Genomic DNA, 20098 nt, shown 5'->3' on the forward strand with positions numbered 1-20098 from the left:
TCCTGTGGTGAACACCGTGACCAAAATCAGTTTGAGGAGGGAAAAGGTTACGTGGCTTACACATGCTGATCAGAGTCCATCACTGAGGGAAGTAATGGTAGGAAGTCAAGGCAGAGAACTGAGGCAGGAGCTGAGACAGAGGTCATGGAGGAACACTACCTACATAGCTGGCTCTCAGGCACAGGTTTAGCTACCTTTCTTAGACCTCCTGGGAAGACCTGTCCAGGGGTAACACTGCCCAGGGGGATCTGGGCCCTCCCACATCAAGAAATTTCTCCATAGACTTAACCTCCAAGCCAACCTGATATAAGTACGTCCTCAATAGAGGTTCTCTCTTCCTGGGTGACACTAACTTGTATCAAACTGACAACAAAGCTAACAAAGACACTCATTTCCTCCTACTGCTATGAACTTCAAACCAACCTGAGAAATCGCTGTATAGCAAAGTACCTCTGGGATAATGAATGTGAACTAACATACGTCCCCAAATCCTTGGAGATGTAAGTTTATCTGTATCACAGGTGAATTTTCAGGTGAGCAGGTTTAATTGTACTGTCTCTTTTCTCCCCAATCTGTAGTACGTGAAGACATCAGGATTCCAGTCTAGATTTGCTTTGCCTTTCCAACTATATAGAAGCTTGACCTCACGCATAACCTGTGAACATCTAACACAAAGCTAAAGCCTGAAGGCACATCTTCAAATGCCCGAAACCAGGTGACTGAGTCCTGCTCCTTGTAACAAACCATAACTGTGTCTTCCAACTACACTATATTATGAATACCTATTTGTACTATACTTTGCCGAATACCTATCAATTCACACTATGTTTTGTTATAGGCATTCCCTTGGCATTCTGTGATGGTTTGAGTTTCTTTTTTTTTTCTTTTACTTTTTTTTTCATTTGTGGCCTGATTTTCCTACTTTTTTAAATCCTTTCTTTTACAAAACTATAACATCTTTTTACCAACAGTGTGCATATCCCTAACTGTCAAGTCCTTTGATTCAAAATCAAACCTCAGAGCTTTTAGAAATGAAATGGGAAGCTAGGAAATTGATTAAGAATAGATTGATTCTCTGAGTAAAGATTTAAAAGCTTCCCTGTGGGACCAGTGCATACAATTTAGTTCCTGGACTTTGGGACATCTATTTTGGCAATTCATTCTTCATCTTCCAAAGAAGTAAGGTTGCCATGCCAGACAAGTGACTTCCAGACTAATGAAATGTCACCAATATGATCTTTAGCAGTTAGCATTATTTAAACATCCTAAGTTTTATGGCTCCACCAACACAGCAAATGAACAAATTCCATATTAAGTCTATTCAAATAGTATGAAAAATATATACACACCAATACGGTTGTGCATGTTTTGTGTGTTGTACACATGTGTGTATACACACTATGTGTATATACACTGTGTATACTGGGTATTCTCTATCACTCTCCAACTTGATCCTTGAGACAGGGTTTCTGACTGAATCTGAGTGCCATTTTCTGTCTAGGCTGGTGGCTGCAGTGACCTTCCTGATTTTTTGCCCTCCCCGCCCTCAGTATTGGGGTCACAGGTACATGCAGTCATGCCCAGCTTTCACGTGGCTGGTGAGGATCGGGACTCTGCTTCTTATTTTCACCCAGCAAGCACTTCACCTATTGAGTCATCTCCCCAGCCTTTGATTTCTAAAATTCTACTTTTCTCAAAGTCAAAATCAACTGGAATTTGCATGCACAGGAGGTAAAACAGTGACACAATCCGCTGTGGTATAGCTACCTCAACTACAACTCATGGTCATCCTGAGACCCCAGGAAATAAAAACTAAATGAGAAAAATGTGATTTTAATTATAATCAATACCTAAACCCACTAACACTAATTGCACAGTCCTTCACTGAGAACTTCAGCAAAAAGAAAGGAAAACGAAAAATTACCAAGCTCACTATGCACCAGACAGTTATATGAATTAGCTCACTTCCTCCTCACAATAACCCTATTAGGCAGGTATTATTATCGCTCCCTCACATATAAATAAACCAAGTGTCAGAAGGATTAACTAATGCCCGAGGTCATAGAAAGGGAAAGAACCACAGTCTGAAATGAAGGTTTGAAACTAAAGACCCATGGTCTCTGCCCAAAAGAGTGGCCCCGCACTGGCTAACAGATCCTGAAGGTTGCCAGATTGCCACCTAAATGGAACCCCGGTAGGGTAACTTCAGCTTAACTTGTGTTTGCCACCATCTCTTCTAAGCAAAGTAAACACTCTGAAGTGAATGTGATCTTTTTATGAAATTGGAAAGAGTTGCCAATCACAACTCTTGCCACTCCTTTGCTGATCTGATGTGAAAAACAAGACATCCAATCAGCGCAAAGCACAATATTCTACTAAAGCTAGCCACGGTGACTCAGGGCTATAATCCAGCCTTACAGAGGCAGAGGCAGGAGGATTATGAGTTTGAGGCCAGCCTGGATTACATAATAGGACTTTGTCTCAAATGAATGAATGAATGAATAAATAAATAAATAAATAAATAAATAAATAAATAAGAAAGAAATAAATAAAAGGGGAACATAAAAACTTGCTATGCGCCATCACAAAGGCTTGTTAGAGGAAGAGAAATACAGGTTGCGTGACTCGGTGGTTAAGAACACTTGCTGCTCTGACAGAGGACTTTGATTTCATCACAGTTCCCAACTGGCAGTAACTCCAGTCCCACGGGATCCAACACCCTCCTCTGACCTCCGTGGGCATCAGACACATTCATGGTGCACATACATACATGGAGGCAAAACCACTCTTATACATAATAAAATAATAAAAATAACGGTTATGTTTATCAAAGATGCTTAACAAGAAGACAGAGCGACTTTATCCAGCAATCATTGTGTAATAATATCAATAGCAGCAGCTGTGGGCATCCCTGACTGTGATCATTTTCAAACATCCAGACCTGTCCATTTGTCCCTTGCAAAGGTTTTTCAGCAACTTTTTTTTTCCTTTCTGGCTCTTTCGTCTTGGCAAACAGTCAATCAAAGGACAATGACCCAATGTGACATCTTTGCTCCCTTTAGTATCCCCCACGTCCTTTCCTGTCAAGTTCCTTGGATATCATCTATTCCTTAGTCTTTGATTCCAAAGACCTTGGACTTCTCTGTTCAACTGAAGCAACTCTAAGATCACTGTGCTCCTTTAAAACGAGTAACTTTCTGCTTGGGTCTCAGCTTCTTCACACTCTTGGGTACCTGAGATTTTCTGCCCTCCTTTTCACAACGTTGTTTGCTCTACAGCTGAGCACAAAGTACTATATTCTTATTACAGAAAACCCATGCACTATAAAATGTAAGCTCTCCTCTTCCAGTTTTGATAGGAGAATAAGGGAATGGGATATTTTTGCTGCTTTCCTAAGTTGGGATTATATCTTTAAATAATAATCATCCCCACCACCTCCTCACCCTTCTTTCACATCTAACCTTTTGGTTCATACCACTAGGATCTGGTTCCCTCCACACTGGTTGATATGATTTTCTGAATTATAGATAGACATCATTCTGGATGCTAAATACTACATCAATACCTCTGGGTAGGAGAAAGAATCTACAGACACTGATTGTTCTTCATCATGCTTTCTTCATACTGAAATCAAAAAAGTAAGACTCCTACCACCTCTGTCTTCATCATCTCCTTAGCCGGGCTCAGTTCTGATACCTCCCAAATGTACATATACCAGCCTGCCTCCCCCACCTTCCTCTACCCCAACCCTCCTTTAAAGTTCCCCTCAACTATTGGGAAGAGCTCTCCAACCACTCCTAGTTCTAAGGCAATCTGCATCTTGCTGGCGATGTGTTAGAGTCTTACGAATTTCGCTTTGGATGCTTTCTAGTATTGCCAGTTGTCTTTTTCCTTCTAAACAGACAAGCTTTCTGGGGTCAGGCAGGTGGAGCTCTGTGAGTTCGAGGCCAGCCTATTCTACAAGAGCTAGTTCCAAGACAGGCTCCAAAGCTACAAAGAAACCCTGTCTCAGAAAACCAAATATATAAATCATCTCAGTCTTTCTTGCTGGGCATTATGTCTGTAGTCCCAACAACTCAGAAGGTCACATGTTAGGTGAGTCTTCATCACAAAATGTGATCCAGGTTAGCCTGGGCTACAAAATGAGACCTTATCTCTCAAAATTTAAAAAATATAATGATGAAAATAAAGAAACTCTGTCTTTCTTAGGCACCTTCCATCTTTGGGGACACCATGGACCTCATGGATTCCCTATCACCGACATCTCACCCGGGCCACCACCTATCTCCAAAGCCATTAGAACGACCACTTTTCAAAATTAGCTGCTTCAGAAAATATAGCACAGTGGTTTTCTTCAGACTAGGCAGAGTTTCTTGTACAACTAAAATACCCTTTTATAAAACCATTCAACTACATTTCTCTATAAAGGGTAGAGTTGGATTTTCATTTGTAATGAGTTTCACACTTATATTCTTATTTTATTCTATTGAAATGGAGATATCAGTGCTCAAAGAAGGTAAATAATGTCCATTAATTCATTTATCTGGTCAAAAGAGAGTCAAATTTTAGACCATAATCATTTGACTGTAAACCAAAAGCTTCCTCTCTGTCTTGAATCTTCCTACTATACAAAGCCAGCACCTTCCTTGGACTCGGAGGGTCAACTTATCTGAATCCTCTTCTCTCAGACTCTAGGTCTTCATTATGCATTTGAAATTACAAGGACAAATCTTTTCACTAACTCTTTGATTGTCCAACCACTGTATCTAGTCCTACATAAAACCAAAATTCCTCTACCAATTAATTGTTCCAATCTATCTTCCTGCCAACTCAGAGTGAACCTCACAAGGAGTCCAGGTCAGCACATACTTCATTCCCTATTCCCAAGCATCCTCTCAAAAATGTTTGTTTTTAATGACTGTTTTACATCTCAAGAAATACACATCCCATTTGTCTAGCACTTGAGACTTTAATGTGACCCACCATGCCTGCCTTAAACACCCTTCATAGCAATTCTCCCTCCAGTGCCATTGTCCTAATGATTTGTGCTCCCTAGAGGCCTGGATCATGTTCTCAATCCTCCACACCTTTTTTAGATATTAAAGCAATCAAGGTGATTTCTGTCTGAGTAGTGTGACCTGGCTCCTTTGCTTAGGGACTGGTGACAGAACATCTTTGATATTTTAACTCTGGGAACTAAGTTAGAACTTCCTTTGTAACCACATGGAAGCTTCTACAGAGCCAAAATAGTAGTTTCCAATTTATTTTTTTTTTTCTTCTCCAGCCTCTCACTCAGAGTTATGCACAAGGCAGGCATGGCAAACTTCCTTTAAAAACACATTTTAGATCAAATCTATTGCCTCAAGATGAAGTAAACACTTTAAAATAACCTATTGAATGCTTACTCTTTAGTTCAGCTCAACAAAACCTAGAGAGTGGTATGAGCATCAGGAGCTCAGTACTGCAGGGAGACACAAGTTCAGAAAGGGGAGAATGCACAGAATTTCAGTGTGGTTAGCAGATGCGCAAAACCAAACGTGCCCACAATGTCCCTGCACCATGTCTCTTCCCTTTGGTGGGACTCATCAGTGTAGAGCCATAGCAGGCAAGCTTGTTACTCTTTTCCAAGGTTACCTGCTTTCAAAGTATCCTTTAGAAAAAGAGTAAATGTAGTCAATACATAGAAATTATGGGTCGGTCACACTTCAATAATTAATTTTCTTGGGTTTTCTTTGTCTTTCTTCTTCTCTCTGGTCCTACCCTGACCCTGTTCCCCAAACCCAACTGCATATATTTTGCTCAGGTGGCTTGCTCTTTTTGAACCATCTCTTTTCCCTACTCTCTCTCTCCTCTCATCCAAACTCATCTCCTAAGCAGAGCTCAAGGGGCCCCAGGCAGAGTCGATTGCTTCCTTTATTAGAAAAAAACAAAAAACAAAACAACAACAACAAAAATAAATGGACTCATCTCTCTATTTGTAAGGTAGACAGCTCTGGAAACAGAGGCATGTCCCTCTTGACTTTATAAACTAAAACCAGGCACAATCTCTGACATTGTTTGACCTCAAGATGTTAGGAATGTTTATTAGATAAAGGAATTTGGCTTTGCCTGTTGCTCCTCATTGTCTGTTCAAAGGAGCCCATCAGTCATGCCTTAAAATGAGACTACCATCTGTCTCTTCATTTGACAGTCGTTTAAATGCTGCCTTCATTTCCCTGACCATCCAATAAGAAGTAGATTTCCTCTTCCCAAACACTCCCACAGTGCCCTGCCCCCTCCCTTAGGTCTTAGCAAAATAGGCCATTATAAATGTGTGTGTGCGTTTGCCTTGATCAACTGCTGTATTCCTCTGCACTGTTCGCCTAGGAACTGCATAAAAACATCATCGATATGTCTAGCTGACCACTCTGATTCCAATACAGGCAAAGAGCAAGGCCTTAGTAAATATTTGCCAGATAAATGATATGAAAATCAAATGGTTCTATAAACCACATACCGATAGTTAAGATACAATGATTCCTATTGTGTTCCACGTTATCTGCTTTTAGCTACCCAAAACAAATTCTACAGCCTCCTTCCCAGGCCACTTTTCATTTTCAGGGCTACTTCCTGCCCAGGCAGTTGGGTATTTATGTCTAATTCACTTGAATAAGCATAACAATTACCCTATTTTATTCGAGTTGGTAATTTACAAAAATACCTGCAGTGAGAAATTGTAAAATACCTTAGATCTCACTTCAGATTCTCTGGAAAACAAAGGTCAAGTGGCTTTTTTTTTTAATAAAAAATAACTTTGATTTTGATACATGATTCTAAGCTTGAAAGCAATGCAACTGGTGAAAGGACCATGTTCAACAAGCTGGAACTGTTCACCTATATCCTAAAGCAGGTAGATCCATACAGACCGAAGCATAATTGACAAAGCAAGACCAGAGGTTTCCAGAGCCCTGCCACTACATGAGTGCCTTCTAAGACCCTAAGAGATGGGGACCTGGCCATGTCTTTTCATGGTCATGTCTTTTCTAAATCCTTTCAAAAGTAAGGGGGTTGTGAATTTTCTGCAGAGGCTCAAAATTTTTTAACCTCTATGGCCCATGGAACCTAGATCCATCCTTACATTCATGGCTTTCCACCTTAAGACCGAACTACTTTCTCCTAAAGTATTCAAAGGCAACATGGTTGAGCTTGGACACTTAGCAACCATTTCTTCAACTCTGGTTCTGATCACTTGCAAAGCCATGGTTTCCCAGTGCTCTCGTTAACATCTTTGGAAACGACAGCACTGTGTCTCAGTACTTTTTCTAGCTTCAGATACATCCACTTTCCTCATTTAATACCCCCAGTTCACATCCACTGAATTCTGTGATCCCCCAAATAGTCAGCACTCCATCACACAGACATACTAATATCTCCCATCTCACAGGAGAAGGAAGTGAAAGGTAGAACATAACCCATTCAAGGTGGCTAAAGCTTGGGTACCTCTCCTCACCTCCAAATTGGAGTACTCATCACAGGGCTTCCCTGAGAGCAGAAATTACATCATCACACTCCATTTTGACTCCCCACAGAGCTGATAGTTAAAATTTGGCACCTGATAAACATATCTGATCCACTGTTTAAGAGAATATGTAACAGGATCTCAAACAGTGTGAAATTACCAGGAATGTTGTGAAATGATGAGATAATAAGAAACCAATGGAGAGGCGGCAACCAAAGGCTTTGTATATGTTATCCCTCAGGAATTAAACAAGACAGAAAAAACAGAAAAAGAGGGAGCTCGGATGTTGCAGTGTTTTCGGCTTCACATCAAGAAGTACTTGGTGAGTATGTAGTTGGATGCAGGTTATACAGAAAGCTTTGAAGTCACGGCAGCCACGTGATCTTTACCATCAAGAAAGCATTACACATATCAAGATGGAAAGAATGCATAACAGGGCCATTAAAATCTTGGATGCCCCATATATGAGATAGGTCCTTCCACTGCAATCTTTTTTAAGTCGCTGATTGCTTAGAAGCTAAATTATTACCACAGGGAGGAAAAAGTGTGTCAACCTAACTGAAAACCAGTTAACTCAGTGGCTGCCTGTAGACATGGCCTAAGAGCATTTTAAGCACAATGTATTGAAACTGCCTGAAAGGCCACCATTTGGCACCCAGACCAACATCAAAAGGCACTATTCCTAATGAGAATCCGCAGCTGAGAGACAGTATTTCAACAGCCTGAAACGAAAGGGCACAATGGCACCGCTGCCAATGCCAGATCATTTACATCCCTCTGCATCAGCTTCAGGAGTTAATAACACAAAGGGCTAGAGGTGGCGAAGCCATAGTCGTAACCTTCAAACTGACTTCTATATTCCTGTGTCCTATAGGAGCAAGCATATCTACTTGTGTTATCAGAAACATCCTTGCTAAAATATTTTTTAATACAAAAATCTCCAGGCCTTGTAAAACCTAATCATTAGGATTCAGAAGACTCCTTGTGAAATTCTGCCCTTCCTATGAGGCTATCTTTTACAATATTGCTGAGACTTGGAGAGTATATTAAAGAGCGTACACAGTTCTCTACTTAATTTTACTCAGGATTTTTCCTCTCTAGCAAAAGGTATCTGAGCTTTGGCGTTCCTGACTTTCTTTTAAAATTCCATACATTCTGTAGTCTATAGATTTGTTAGATCACCAAATTATCCGTTGTGGAGTTTGTATTCAAATATTTATCTTGACCCCACAAAGCATTTACATGTCTACAGCTCTACACTTGAACAGTACAGGGGAGTGTTTTACAAGTGCCTTTGTCCCCTCCCCAGCTTCAACTGTTTCCGCAGATAGATGGGGACAGGTGTAGTCAATTGGTTCTGGTCTCTGTCATGCAGACCCACGATTGTCAGAGAAAGTTCAAATGTCCTTCAGCAACAGGTACTCAATCACTCACTTCCCACAAAGTTGGGAAAGACTGTAAAACACCTTTGGAGGGCCGCCAGCAGCACTGAAGCCAGTTGCAGTCTGGAAAGTGGCCACAGTTCTTTAACACCGACGATGCAAATAGGGGGAATTCATCAGGCTAAGATGAAACATAGCCTTCATCATTTCAAAATAAATAAATAAAGTGGCTGCACCAGAAATCCCAAAGTCCATTTCTCAAGCAGTGTGAAGTTTACAGATGCTGACTATAATTTAAGAAACTGAGTTCTGGCAAGAAGAAAAACATCTGTCGTAGTAAAGATCAGATTCTGACTGACAAAATGGTGCTATTTATTTTGAAAGGCAATTAAGACATTGTTCCCAGTGACAGGAAAATTTAGAGATTATTTACATTGAGTTATAGATTACCTATCAGAAGAATTCAATTAATGATAAGTACACTCCAAAGGGAAGCACTTCAAAGGCTCTTAGAAGCGGGGGGCTCCCTGTAACTAATTTCTCCCTTGGATTACTTGCTGACTGGAGTCAATAACCGTATCTGCTACAAATAACACACCAGACCTTAATTTTTCTTGATATTGTTGGGTTGGTTTTGGGGGCGGGGTGGAAAGGCATTTGCCTTGATTATTTTTCTTACATGCATTTATTTTTGTCATATGTGTAAAGGTCAGAGGGCAACCTTTAGGAATCAGTCCTCTCTCCTATCATGTGCAGTCTGGGGATCCATCTCAGGTCAATAGGCCTGGTGACAAATACCTGGACCTTCTAGGCCATCTTGCCTGTTAAGGCCCTACCTATTTTAATTTTTGACCAAGTTTAGGGAAGTACTTACCCATTAAATGAGCAAATTCTTAGTTTAACCAACTGTTGTGGAAAGACCTGGGAAAACTGCTTTCCTAAGCAAAGACCTGAGATACAGCTTTCTGCTGTTCTAACAATATTGTTTAAAAAAGAAAGAGACCTAGTAGGGCGGTGACCTTTAATCCCAGCACTTGGGAGGCAGGGGCAGGAGGACCTCTGTGAGTTCAAGGCCAGCCTGGTCTACAGAGTGAGTTTCACGACAGCCTGAAATACACAGAGAAATCCTGTTTAGAACAGAGAGAGAGAGAGAGAGAGAGAGAGAGACAGAGACAGAGACAGAGACAGAGACAGAGATCCAGGGTAAAGGTGCCTAGAAAGAAGGTCCCAAATTCAGTCCCTTGGTGGAAGACAAATTCAATAACATGACCAGCATGGGATAAATGAGAACCTGGCAGGGCACATAGATCTTCATGACTTTTGTCATATAAAGCTCATGGCTGCTATATCAGCACTTGGGAAGATGAAGCAAGAGGATCCTGGAAAGGCTCAAGGCTAACCTGGTCTAGATAGTGAGTTCTAAGCCCACCAGGTCTATATAGAGATCCTGTCCCCCCCAAAAGCTGAACAGAAACAACACCATAAAACTGACCTTACAGAAAAACTGAAATAAATGCAGGGCCATATTTCCACAATTCAGGATTATAATCTCCATTTGTCTTTAGTCTTTAAATGAATTCTCAGCTGTTTTCAGTGCGTTTAAGTGTGCTAAAATTTACTGACAGCAAGATGTTTTTGGAAAGAAACAGGAGTGGTAAAAGGTTTTCCCTATTAAGTATGGCTTTATTACGGTCCTTTAAATTCTGTTCAAACTTCACATTTCCCATTGTATATGAAAATCAGCGTAAAAAATAGAGATCTGTTGAAGGGCATAACAACAGACTAATGAAATGCATCTTTAATTGTTTAACAAGAAATATTGGATATATGTTATGTGTATGATGTGTATGTTGCCTTTTGTACTAAATTTATTCTTTCTTATAAGCCTAGTGTTATCTTGCTAGAAAACAATTTCTACTTATTCCTTAACTCTTATAGGCTATACTATCAAAGGACTACAATTGTAACTAAGCATGTTTTTTAACCGCTTCGGATCATTCAAGCACGTCATTCCACCAACCAACATTCAATAGACACAAATTTACTATGCAATTATGCAACCTGTCCTTTTATTCCAAAGGGAGCAGAAGACAGGTACAACCAGACTCGGCAGCACCCGATTCGTTTTTTATGCGTTAGGATATTCATTGAGGAGCACTAAGGTTAGCGTTCCTTATATATAAATTTTCATATGCAGCAATAACAGAGAGAGTTGAATTATACCATTGTCTGTGGGTACCCTACAACATTTGCAGCCCAAAACGGGGAGGAGATATGCATATAACCCTTTGACTTGAATTCTCTGGATTTATTTTTAGGCTGGTAAAAACAACACTTTAATTGAAAATTCTCTTTGTAAAACCACGTCTTTCTTTTGTTAAACAGTCTAGTGTGTGCTTCTTTCTCAGCGTCACTGTCTGGTCTTAGGGGCAGAATAAGGATGCTGTCGTTTCAGGGAACCCTGGTCAGGATGCCAGCCTTGCCTGAGCATCCGGGAACACGTCGGTACTGGATTCTCTCTCTCAGCTTCCACGCAGGATACAAACCCTGAGGGTTACACCCATCTCCATCATGGAGAAGACCACAGGAGATCCTAAAAAGACGCATCGTGGAAGACCAGGTCTCCATTGTCATGCTCCTATCCAGAAGGAAAGTCTCAATAAACACACCCTAAGAGGGGGTCACCCAAAGCACCACAGAGAAGGGAACGCCCCTGCCAGTCCTGGGCCTGGTGGTAGCGAGGAGCCAGTCGACACTCCCTGTCAAGACACGCCCTACCACGCCTCGCCACGCCCCTCCAGTCCAGCGTCTAGTCTTTGGCCAGAGGGTCAGCGCACGCGCGCGTCTGCGCTCCGGGCCACAGCTTGGGGGCTACTGTCCTCTGTGCTGGCAGGCAAAGCGCTGGGGAACAACTGTGAACCATGGAGGGGGAGCCGGGATGCTACAAGCCAGCGTGAAAGAGACACGAGTAAGCGAGCATGAGCTGGCTGGATCAAGAGATGTCCCAGTGCCCATTTCCTCCCTATTTTATGTTCCCAGAAACTGCCGGGCAGCTAGGGACAGTATTAGGGCGGGGTCTCTCCCGGCGGGAGGCGAGCGAGACCGTTAAGCTAGAACACCCGGAGACCGTCTTGGCAGCTCGGGCGCCACCCGCGCCGCAATAAAAGCCTCTCGCGGCTTCCCGCCCAGCCAGCCTCGCTCTGATTGGTCGCCGAACGGAGTTGGCTGGAGGCGGTGGCCCGGCTCTGCTCTCCTGTTGCCCACGGAGGGGGGCGCGCTGGGTGCTCCCGGGGCCGCCCTGTGCACTCCCCACCCAGGGCTCAGCGCTACAGGACAGGTACTGCCACATTTGACAGAAGACAGGCACGTGCTGCCCCCTACGCCTAGCCTGCTTTCAGCTGGTGCTTGGCAGCACACGCCCCCCGCCCCAGCTGTCGGCCCATCCCACCCAGCTCTCCGCCCGGCCCCAGCGCCCTTTTCTTCCCCCTCTCCCAGTCCATGGGGACGCAAAGCGCAAATCCTTGCGTGGTGTTAGGGGAGCAGCTGGAGAAGAGGGTGGGCACACTAAAGAATTTTCCAGGGAAGACGAAATGGAAATAGCCAAAATGCAATGCGCCCCCCACCCTCCAGGATGCTGAGAGTCTCTGGGCGGCGGCACAGCCCCCGCCACCCGCGACAGCATTGCTATGGTCTTTCTCCTGAGCGCCCCATTGTTCACACTTTGCCAGGATCAGGAACATCGCCCAGAGAAAGGAGACTGGGGCGAGGTGTCTCGGGCAGCTGGCTACCTGCCATTCTTCGCTGGCACCGCGCAACCCTGGGCTCGCGGTGCGTGTAAAGGCACACGCGCGCACACACGCGCGCGCGCGCGCGCACACACACACACACACACACACACATACACACACGCACACCAGGCAGTTCGGATCACGCCCTCCTCGCCCTCCGCCCCTCTGCACTTCCTCCTGTCAAAACGCGGCGCTGGACCCTCCCATCCCTCCGTGCTCCCGGCCGAGGGCAGGCTTTGCAACTACCCAGCAATTTGGCAAATGAAAAACTAACGTCATTTGCACGGGGGTGCAGGAACGACCACACGGCCCTGCGGTGCTGCCCAGGGTTGCCCCATTTTGCAAACCGTTATTCGGGGCGGGGAAGAAGAGGGAGTACACGAAGGCGGCAAGCCCCACTTTATCACACAACAGGACGAAATGATAAGGGGAAGCTGTCCAGCCTTATTGTTCACTCTTCCCGAAGCTTGACAAGCCCCTTTTGGTAGAAGATGAGCCCGGGGGCGACACCACCCGAGTCGCGCATCCCCACCGCCCGCCTTCGGGGAAGGCGAAGCAGCGCTCCCTATCACCACAGCATCCCGGTCCCATACCCCTGTCCCACCTCCGCGGGCACACAAGTGGGAAGGGCGTGCGCAGTAGTCACCAAACGGGGAAGCAACCGCGTCCAGCGCTGTCCCGGAGGGCACGGGTTTGGCTGGACAGCAAGGACGATGAGATGCGCTCCCTTCTCAGCTCAGTGAAAACGCTAGGTCTTAGCCTCACACACACACACACACACACACACACACACACACACACCCTCCAAAAGAACTGTACTCCTCGAGGAGAGGAAGGAAGGACAGGGGCAAGTGGACAATTAGCTAACCCGATGTAGAATTTTTAAAAAAATAAAAATGTACCTGCAGTTCCCAGGAAAAACAAAGTCCAGATGAGATCCGTAGTTCGCAGCATTGTAAACTGCAGGCTGGAAGGGATGTTCTGGCCGCGGTAAATTCTGTGCCTTCCCCTTGCTAGCGACTGTGGACGGCGGCGGAGCAACGGACCGAGGAGCAGACAATTGCCAGGCTGGGTATGATTATTTTTGCAGAATTGTTTCCTGCCAGCCACTGCCGAGCTGCGTTCACGCGCTGAGCGGAGAATGAGTGACAGTCCCAGCCTCAGCACACTAGCAACTCGGAGATCCCTGCGCTGGCCCGGGTTGGCTTTGATGGAACTGGGGATGCGAGCGACGGGCGGGGGGCGGAGGTGAGAACCTCACTGTGTCCTTCCACCACGCCGACCACAAATAGTTCCTCACAACCAGGAGGTAAGAGACAGGGGAGGCAGATGCGGTCGCCTGCAAAATGCGGCCTGGAATTATCCCGGGGAGCCGGGCTCTTTCAGGCGCAGCCTTGCCGGCTGAGCTGGGATTTCTTCTTTCCACCCTTTTCCTTCCTTCATTCATGCCTTCGCAGATCCTTCTGCCCTCCAGCGTTCCTAAACTAGGAATCTGAACATTTTAATAATTACCAAAGGAAATAAAAAAGAAAAGAATTTTTGATTTGGGTTAGATTTTCAAAGTTGTGGAATCCCCCCCCCCACGTTTAGTTACTAAAGTCGTAGCAATCGGAAGCATATGGCTTCATTTTTTTTTTAAGTGAAGGAAAATGGAAATTTGGAGAGAGACGCAGGTTGCAGAGGTTTGTTTTGTTGTTTGTTTGTTTTCTCTGGGCTATGAGGTTTACCTTCCCACAGAGGGAGCAACTCACACACCATCTCAGATCTCCAAAGTGGGGGTGGGGAAGCCAGTCAGAAGCCATATCCAGAAATAACCAGAAACTGTTGACAAGTATTGGAATCCTGACCCCACCCCTACCATCTTCCTCTCTGACTTTTCTGTAGGCATTATGGCCTAGGAGCAACAGTTCTTCAACAATATGACTGAGCTATCAGTCCAAAGACTTCCATTAATCAGCCAGCCTTGTTTGTTAAAAGAAGGGATGGGGAGCAGAGCGAAATCAGCCCACATTCGCACCTGAACTGGGCTTGAGTTGCACGAGAAAGACAGATGAGGGTGTTCTGGACGGGTCTTGACTATGTTAGCCTTGCACAGTGACATCACCCAACAGAGAAGAGCATCAATTCACCCATACGCCCTCCCATTTACTTCACAGGGCAGGCTCCTTGGTGCCATAGCATTTAGAAAAACCACCTTCTTCTGACTGATCAATCACCCTTCAGCTCTCCTCTCTCCTGTAAAATGAACCAGGTAGACCACATCAGGTGCCGGGGTTTCCAGGGATTCATGGGAAGCGCTCTCTTCTCCTCAGGAACCTTTCCCATTCACTTTTGTAATATGTACCTTACCCTGATTATAAACCGATCAAAAACACAAAAAAAGCATAAAAGCTCAAAGAGTATCTCTATGCCCCACGGATTCTAAAGATATCCACAGTATTCCTAAGTCTTCTACGTATGCCAACAATTATGCGTGTGTGATGCAGGTGTGCATGTGTGTGCAGCATGTGTATTAGTAGGTGTGTGTGTGTAGATGTCAGAAGATAACTTTGGGTGTTGTTCCTCAGGCACCCCTCCCCATCCTGGAGCTCTCGCCCAGTAGCCTAGACTGCTGGGTGGTCACCTCTAGGGACCGGCCTGTCTCTGCCTCCTAAGACCTGTGGCTGCAACCACCCTGCCACACCTGGCTTAAACAAACAAACCAAACTGGCCTCTGGCGATGAAGCTCAAGAACTCCAGCTTGCAAGACAAGCAATTTACAGTCTGAACTGCCTCCTTAGCCCTGCGTACAATTTTTATAATTAGCACATTCTACTAGCAATCTGAAGCCTGCTGATTTTTCCTAATGGCATATAAGCATTTCCCTGCAGCCATGAGACGAGCTCTCTAAATAGCTCTACAGTATTTCTTCTATGGATGTCTCCATAGCTCCCCCCCCCCAACACTGGATGTTTAGAGTGCTTCCAGAGTTTGATAATATAAATAATACCTTCATGAACATCAACTCAAGTATTGGTTGGGTAGCCAGTGTACTTAGCCCTGTGTTTGATGTCTATACATCTACTATAGCATGATCTGGAATGTTCCTCCAAGGCCCAGGAAGTCGAGTCTGGACCCCTAGAGCGGCTTAAGTAGGGCAGGATAGAACATCCAGTGGTGGGGACGAGAAAGACACAGGGTCACTTGAGGTTGTGTCTTGAAGGGGATATTGAGAACCTTGTCCCTCTTCTCTGCCTAGTACTTTCTGATGACTATGAGCTTTTATTTTCCCCTTCCTCGCAATCCTTACTATGGTGTGTTCTTGCACCAGACCCAAAGGCAGCAGGTCGAAGCCGCCACAGACTGAGATCTCTGAAACCATGAACTCACAGGAACCTTTCCTCTCCATAAGCTGTTTGTGTCACATAGTTTCCACTGAGACAGAAATCTGACTTTTCTGCACATCACATGCATATACTTCTGGTTGCTGTCTTTTGCCATTGTGTAAAAATGACCACATTATACCTTTTAACTTTATGTGGACAAATATATCAGACTCTTTTCTAACGAAGTTTTCAGTGCAGAGAAAAAAAGAGTAGGCCGAGGGTGGAGAGGAGTGAAGGTTGGAGCACCCAAAATAAATGTTTTCTAATTTTACCACCCAGAGTGAGACACATCCATCCTTGCAAACTAGCTTCTTATAGCCCACGTCAATAGAAGCAGAAGATTCCTCACTACTTTTCTCCCCCAAATGTCCCTATTTTTAGCCTTTAGATGTAGACAAGTGTGGAAATCCTATCTCACTTCAGCATGAATAGACTTTCTTCTTTTTGTCTCTCTCCAGCCCCTCCCATTGCTGTGTAGCTGTTCGCTATTGTCATGACTCATTCTTGAATTCTGTCCCAGCTACTCCAGTCTCCAATCCTAGGATCTCTCTGATGTTCCTGTAACAGGATGGACCGCTGGTCCCCAGTTCTTCAGCTCTCTTCTGAGTTCTTTGTCCACACTCCACCCGTGAATCATTTTTCTTAAATTTGATAAAGCCGTGGTTGTCTATATACCTTTGCTGAGAGAGAGAGAGAGAGAGAGAGAGAGAGAGAGAGAGAGAGAGAGAGAGAGAGTCAGTCTAGGCTGTTAGGCACACATCAGTAAACAGTTCTCAGTGCCCGTAGGGTCCATGTAGGGAAGGAGACACTCAGACTATGTGTAGGAAGGGAGATTTAGTTGTGTCATCTAAGAAGACAGCCACAGAAAGAGGGCCCCCAGAGAGCCAGGTCAGTGTTGGAACTGGGAGGTTCCAGTTCCCGACAGTGTAGCAGAAAAAGGAAGAGACTTCCAAGAAGCAAACAACAGAATTTCAAAATGTTCCCAAGACTAGATCTGAGGTAGAAGAAGAAACAAGTTCCTCTCCTTTTCTACAGTATTCTGCTGAGCATCAGGTAAATGCCAGGCGCTGCTCTAGACACAGGGTTTGTAGTGCTGGGTTTGCATTCTGATGGCGAATACAGCTGATAAATCATAAGACACCTAGTAGAGAAGCCATGATAAGTATCAAAGGGAGGAAGAGGAAGAGGGGAGAGCCGTGGGAGTTCCAGGCTACAGAGGAGCTGTCCTTTGGATAGGAGACATATAAAAAAAAATTAAAGAAAGGTTTGAGATCAAAGCTTCCTATGTCTGCAGTCGAACAGCTGCTGGTGACAGGGACAGGAAATAAGAAAAGAAGGGAGATTAAGACAAGGTGGTAAGCACAGGAGCAAAGATGCAGCTCTGGAAATTCTCTGTCTCAGGCCCAGAAAGTGATTTCCAATGGTGACATGCAGGACACAGGAGACATTACATTGGTGCGGGTATTCCTTGGTTAAAGGTATGTGCCAAAGTTGCCAATGTAATAGAGAAAAAGAAAGGAAAATGAAAATTGCTAAAATACCTAAAAGAAGCAGATACTTTCAATGTAGTTAGAAATAAAACACAGTTTAAAAGACCTTCCAGGATTTAGACATTTGGAAGGTCTTTGGTGGGCTCTGAGAGAGCAGATTTGTGGAGAGATAGGAAAAAAAGACATCTCTATCTTCAGGATAAAAGGATGAGAAAGGAGAAGGAGCCAGAGAAGAGGAGTCTTGGTTCCAGTGCTGGCAGAGAATGCGTTACAACAGCAACAACAAGAAAAAGCAAGGAAAGTAAGTTTGAGGAAGAAGGAAGCTTGAAAGGGGAGTTTTTAGATTTTGTTTTCTTTATTATTATTTACATGCTTATTTTTCAGAGCCGCGGTGGAAGCAAGGTCTTGTGCATGCTAGGAAAGTGTTTGACACCTGACTTACATCCCATCTCTCTCTGCTTCTGTTTTCATATGATGATGGTGTTCTCTGGTTGTGAAGTAAATTGAAACGTAAATTGAATCAGTTGTCAATTCCTGCTCACACTCTCTGTGACCATATACACTAACTCAACACAAGAACGATTTTAATAAATGAACTTGGTCTAGGTTCTAGTATAGTGTCTCCATTTAGACCTGGTGTTCCTATTTCTCTTGTTAAAGAGACCCATGTCTTAGGGTTTCTATTGCTGTGAAGAGACATCATGACGATGACAACTCTTATTTTAAAAAATAGCATTTAATTGGAACTGTCTTACAGTTCAGAGATTTAGTCTATTATCTTCATGGCAGGACATGGTGGCATGCAGGCAGACATGGTGCTGGAGAAGGAGCTGAGAGTTTTACATCTTTATCCCCAGGCAGCAGAGGAGACTGTGTCACTAGGTCTAGCTTTAACACATAAGACCTCCAACAAGGTAACACACTTCCTCCAACAAGGCCCCACCTACTCCTACAAAGCCACACCTCCTAATAGTGCCCCTCCCTATGGATCAAGCATTCAAACACATGAGCCTATGGAGGTCATTATTTCTACTCCAAACACCCCAAACCCCAAATATGATTCCATGGTTCATAGCTGTCCTAGGGTTTTTTTTTTTCTTAATGACCTAGGTAAAATGTGTTCTCAGAAGCATAGAAGCTTAAGAGCAACATAGTAAATGACCCAAAACTAAAACAAGATAGAAAAAAAAATGTGTCCAAAGTGCTGAGAATAATTCTGGAAAGTATTAGGACCAAGTAATTAAACGGGGCGCATAAATCTAGAAAGCTAAAGCTCCTAGGGAGCCCTCAGCCTGCTTCCTACTTCTCTCAGTTCTGAGCTCTATTGCAGAATGGGGTGGAAGTGGCCTCCTACCTTCCCTGTTCAAGATTGGGCCAGGCACTGATTAAGGAATTCTGGCTGTTCATTGGTAATTCCACATGACTAGTACTGGAAACTTCCAAAGCAGAGGAATAAGACAGGGATCAACCCAGAAGCACAATTTCTCTGTTTGGTTTGCACACTGCACAACTTCAAAGCCTGCCTTTCAAATCCCACTCGTCATATATTAATATAGTTGTTATGACAATTTTTTTCTGGCATCCATTGAAGTAATATGTTGAGGAAGGTGTGCTGTTTTCTTCTGCTCTCCTTCTTACTGTGGAAGTAAGGGGCTTACTGGAGAGTGCTTTGGGGATCACCTTCTGCACAGGAAAGGAAGGAAAACAGGCCAGAAAGAGAGAAGGGCCATAGGGAGGCATAAGAAGACCTTAAACTGCCCTCTAAGGGTTCCAAACTAGTTACAATATCTTCACATTGAACAGTCACCAGACTCGGGACACCTCTGGAATGTGACCTTCAGCTGTGAGCAATAACCAAGGGACAGCTGAGAGAGGAGAGCAGCCCCTGACCCCGCAGGGGGAGTCCAGGTTGTTTGGTATAACACCTGCTACCAGGAGTTTAATCTGTAAATGAAAGTATCAAGTTAGAGAAAGCTAGCATTTCCTTTTTCTGTAGTTGTAAAATGTAAAATGTACATAACAATTTGTTGTCATTTTAACAGGGAGAGCTCTTGGCATTAGGTACATGAACATGGAACAAGTATCACCAGCCGCCATCCCCAGAAACTGCTCGTCTTCCACAGATGAAAGTCTTTCCCCTGTGACATACCATCTCCCACCCCCACTGTGTCCCCTGGCAACCACGGAACCATGTGCTGCTTGCATGAGGTCTCTTGTAGGGAATAATGTAAGAAGAATCATACAATATGAATCCTTTCATGCCTGTCTTGTTTCACTTAGTGTCATGTTTTCAGGGTTCACCCATGGTGTAGCACATGTCAATTTCTTGCCTTTCTAAGGCTGGATAGTGTCACGCATGCCACGTTTACTTCATCTATTCATCCATGAATGGAGAAATGTATTTCTGTGTGTGTGTGTGTGTGTGTGTGTGTGTGTGTGTGTGTTGTCTAGTAAGAATAACACTATGCTGAACATAGGTTCATAAATATATTTGGGTCTTTGCTTTAAGTTCTCTGTGTATACCCAGTAGTAGAACTGCTGCTTCACATAGTGGTTCTGCATTAAATTTTTGAGA

The 20098-nt window shown here is 44.1% G+C and overlaps 1 protein-coding gene across 12 annotated transcripts in view; it reads right to left on the minus strand.

The window, feature by feature from the left end:
* The window catches only part of Ncam1 (neural cell adhesion molecule 1), a 293616-nt gene extending 279661 nt beyond the window's left edge, over window positions 1–13955 (minus strand). For 3 of the 12 annotated variants that reach the window (XM_087905637.1, XM_087905636.1, XM_087905635.1), the window contains exon 1: window positions 13571–13955. In XM_087905637.1, the coding sequence (XP_087761763.1) occupies window positions 13571–13622 (52 nt within the window). In that variant the 5' untranslated portion in view covers window positions 13623–13955. The remainder of the gene's footprint in view (window positions 1–13570) is intronic. The other 9 variants (XM_087905644.1, XM_087905643.1, XM_087905639.1 and 6 more) reach the window with 5 other exon arrangements.
* Window positions 13956–20098: the final 6143 nt, after the last annotated feature.

Source organism: Myodes glareolus, chromosome 4 (assembly GCF_982192425.1).
Source record: "Myodes glareolus chromosome 4, mMyoGla1.1, whole genome shotgun sequence".
Lineage (NCBI taxonomy): Eukaryota > Metazoa > Chordata > Mammalia > Rodentia > Cricetidae > Myodes > Myodes glareolus.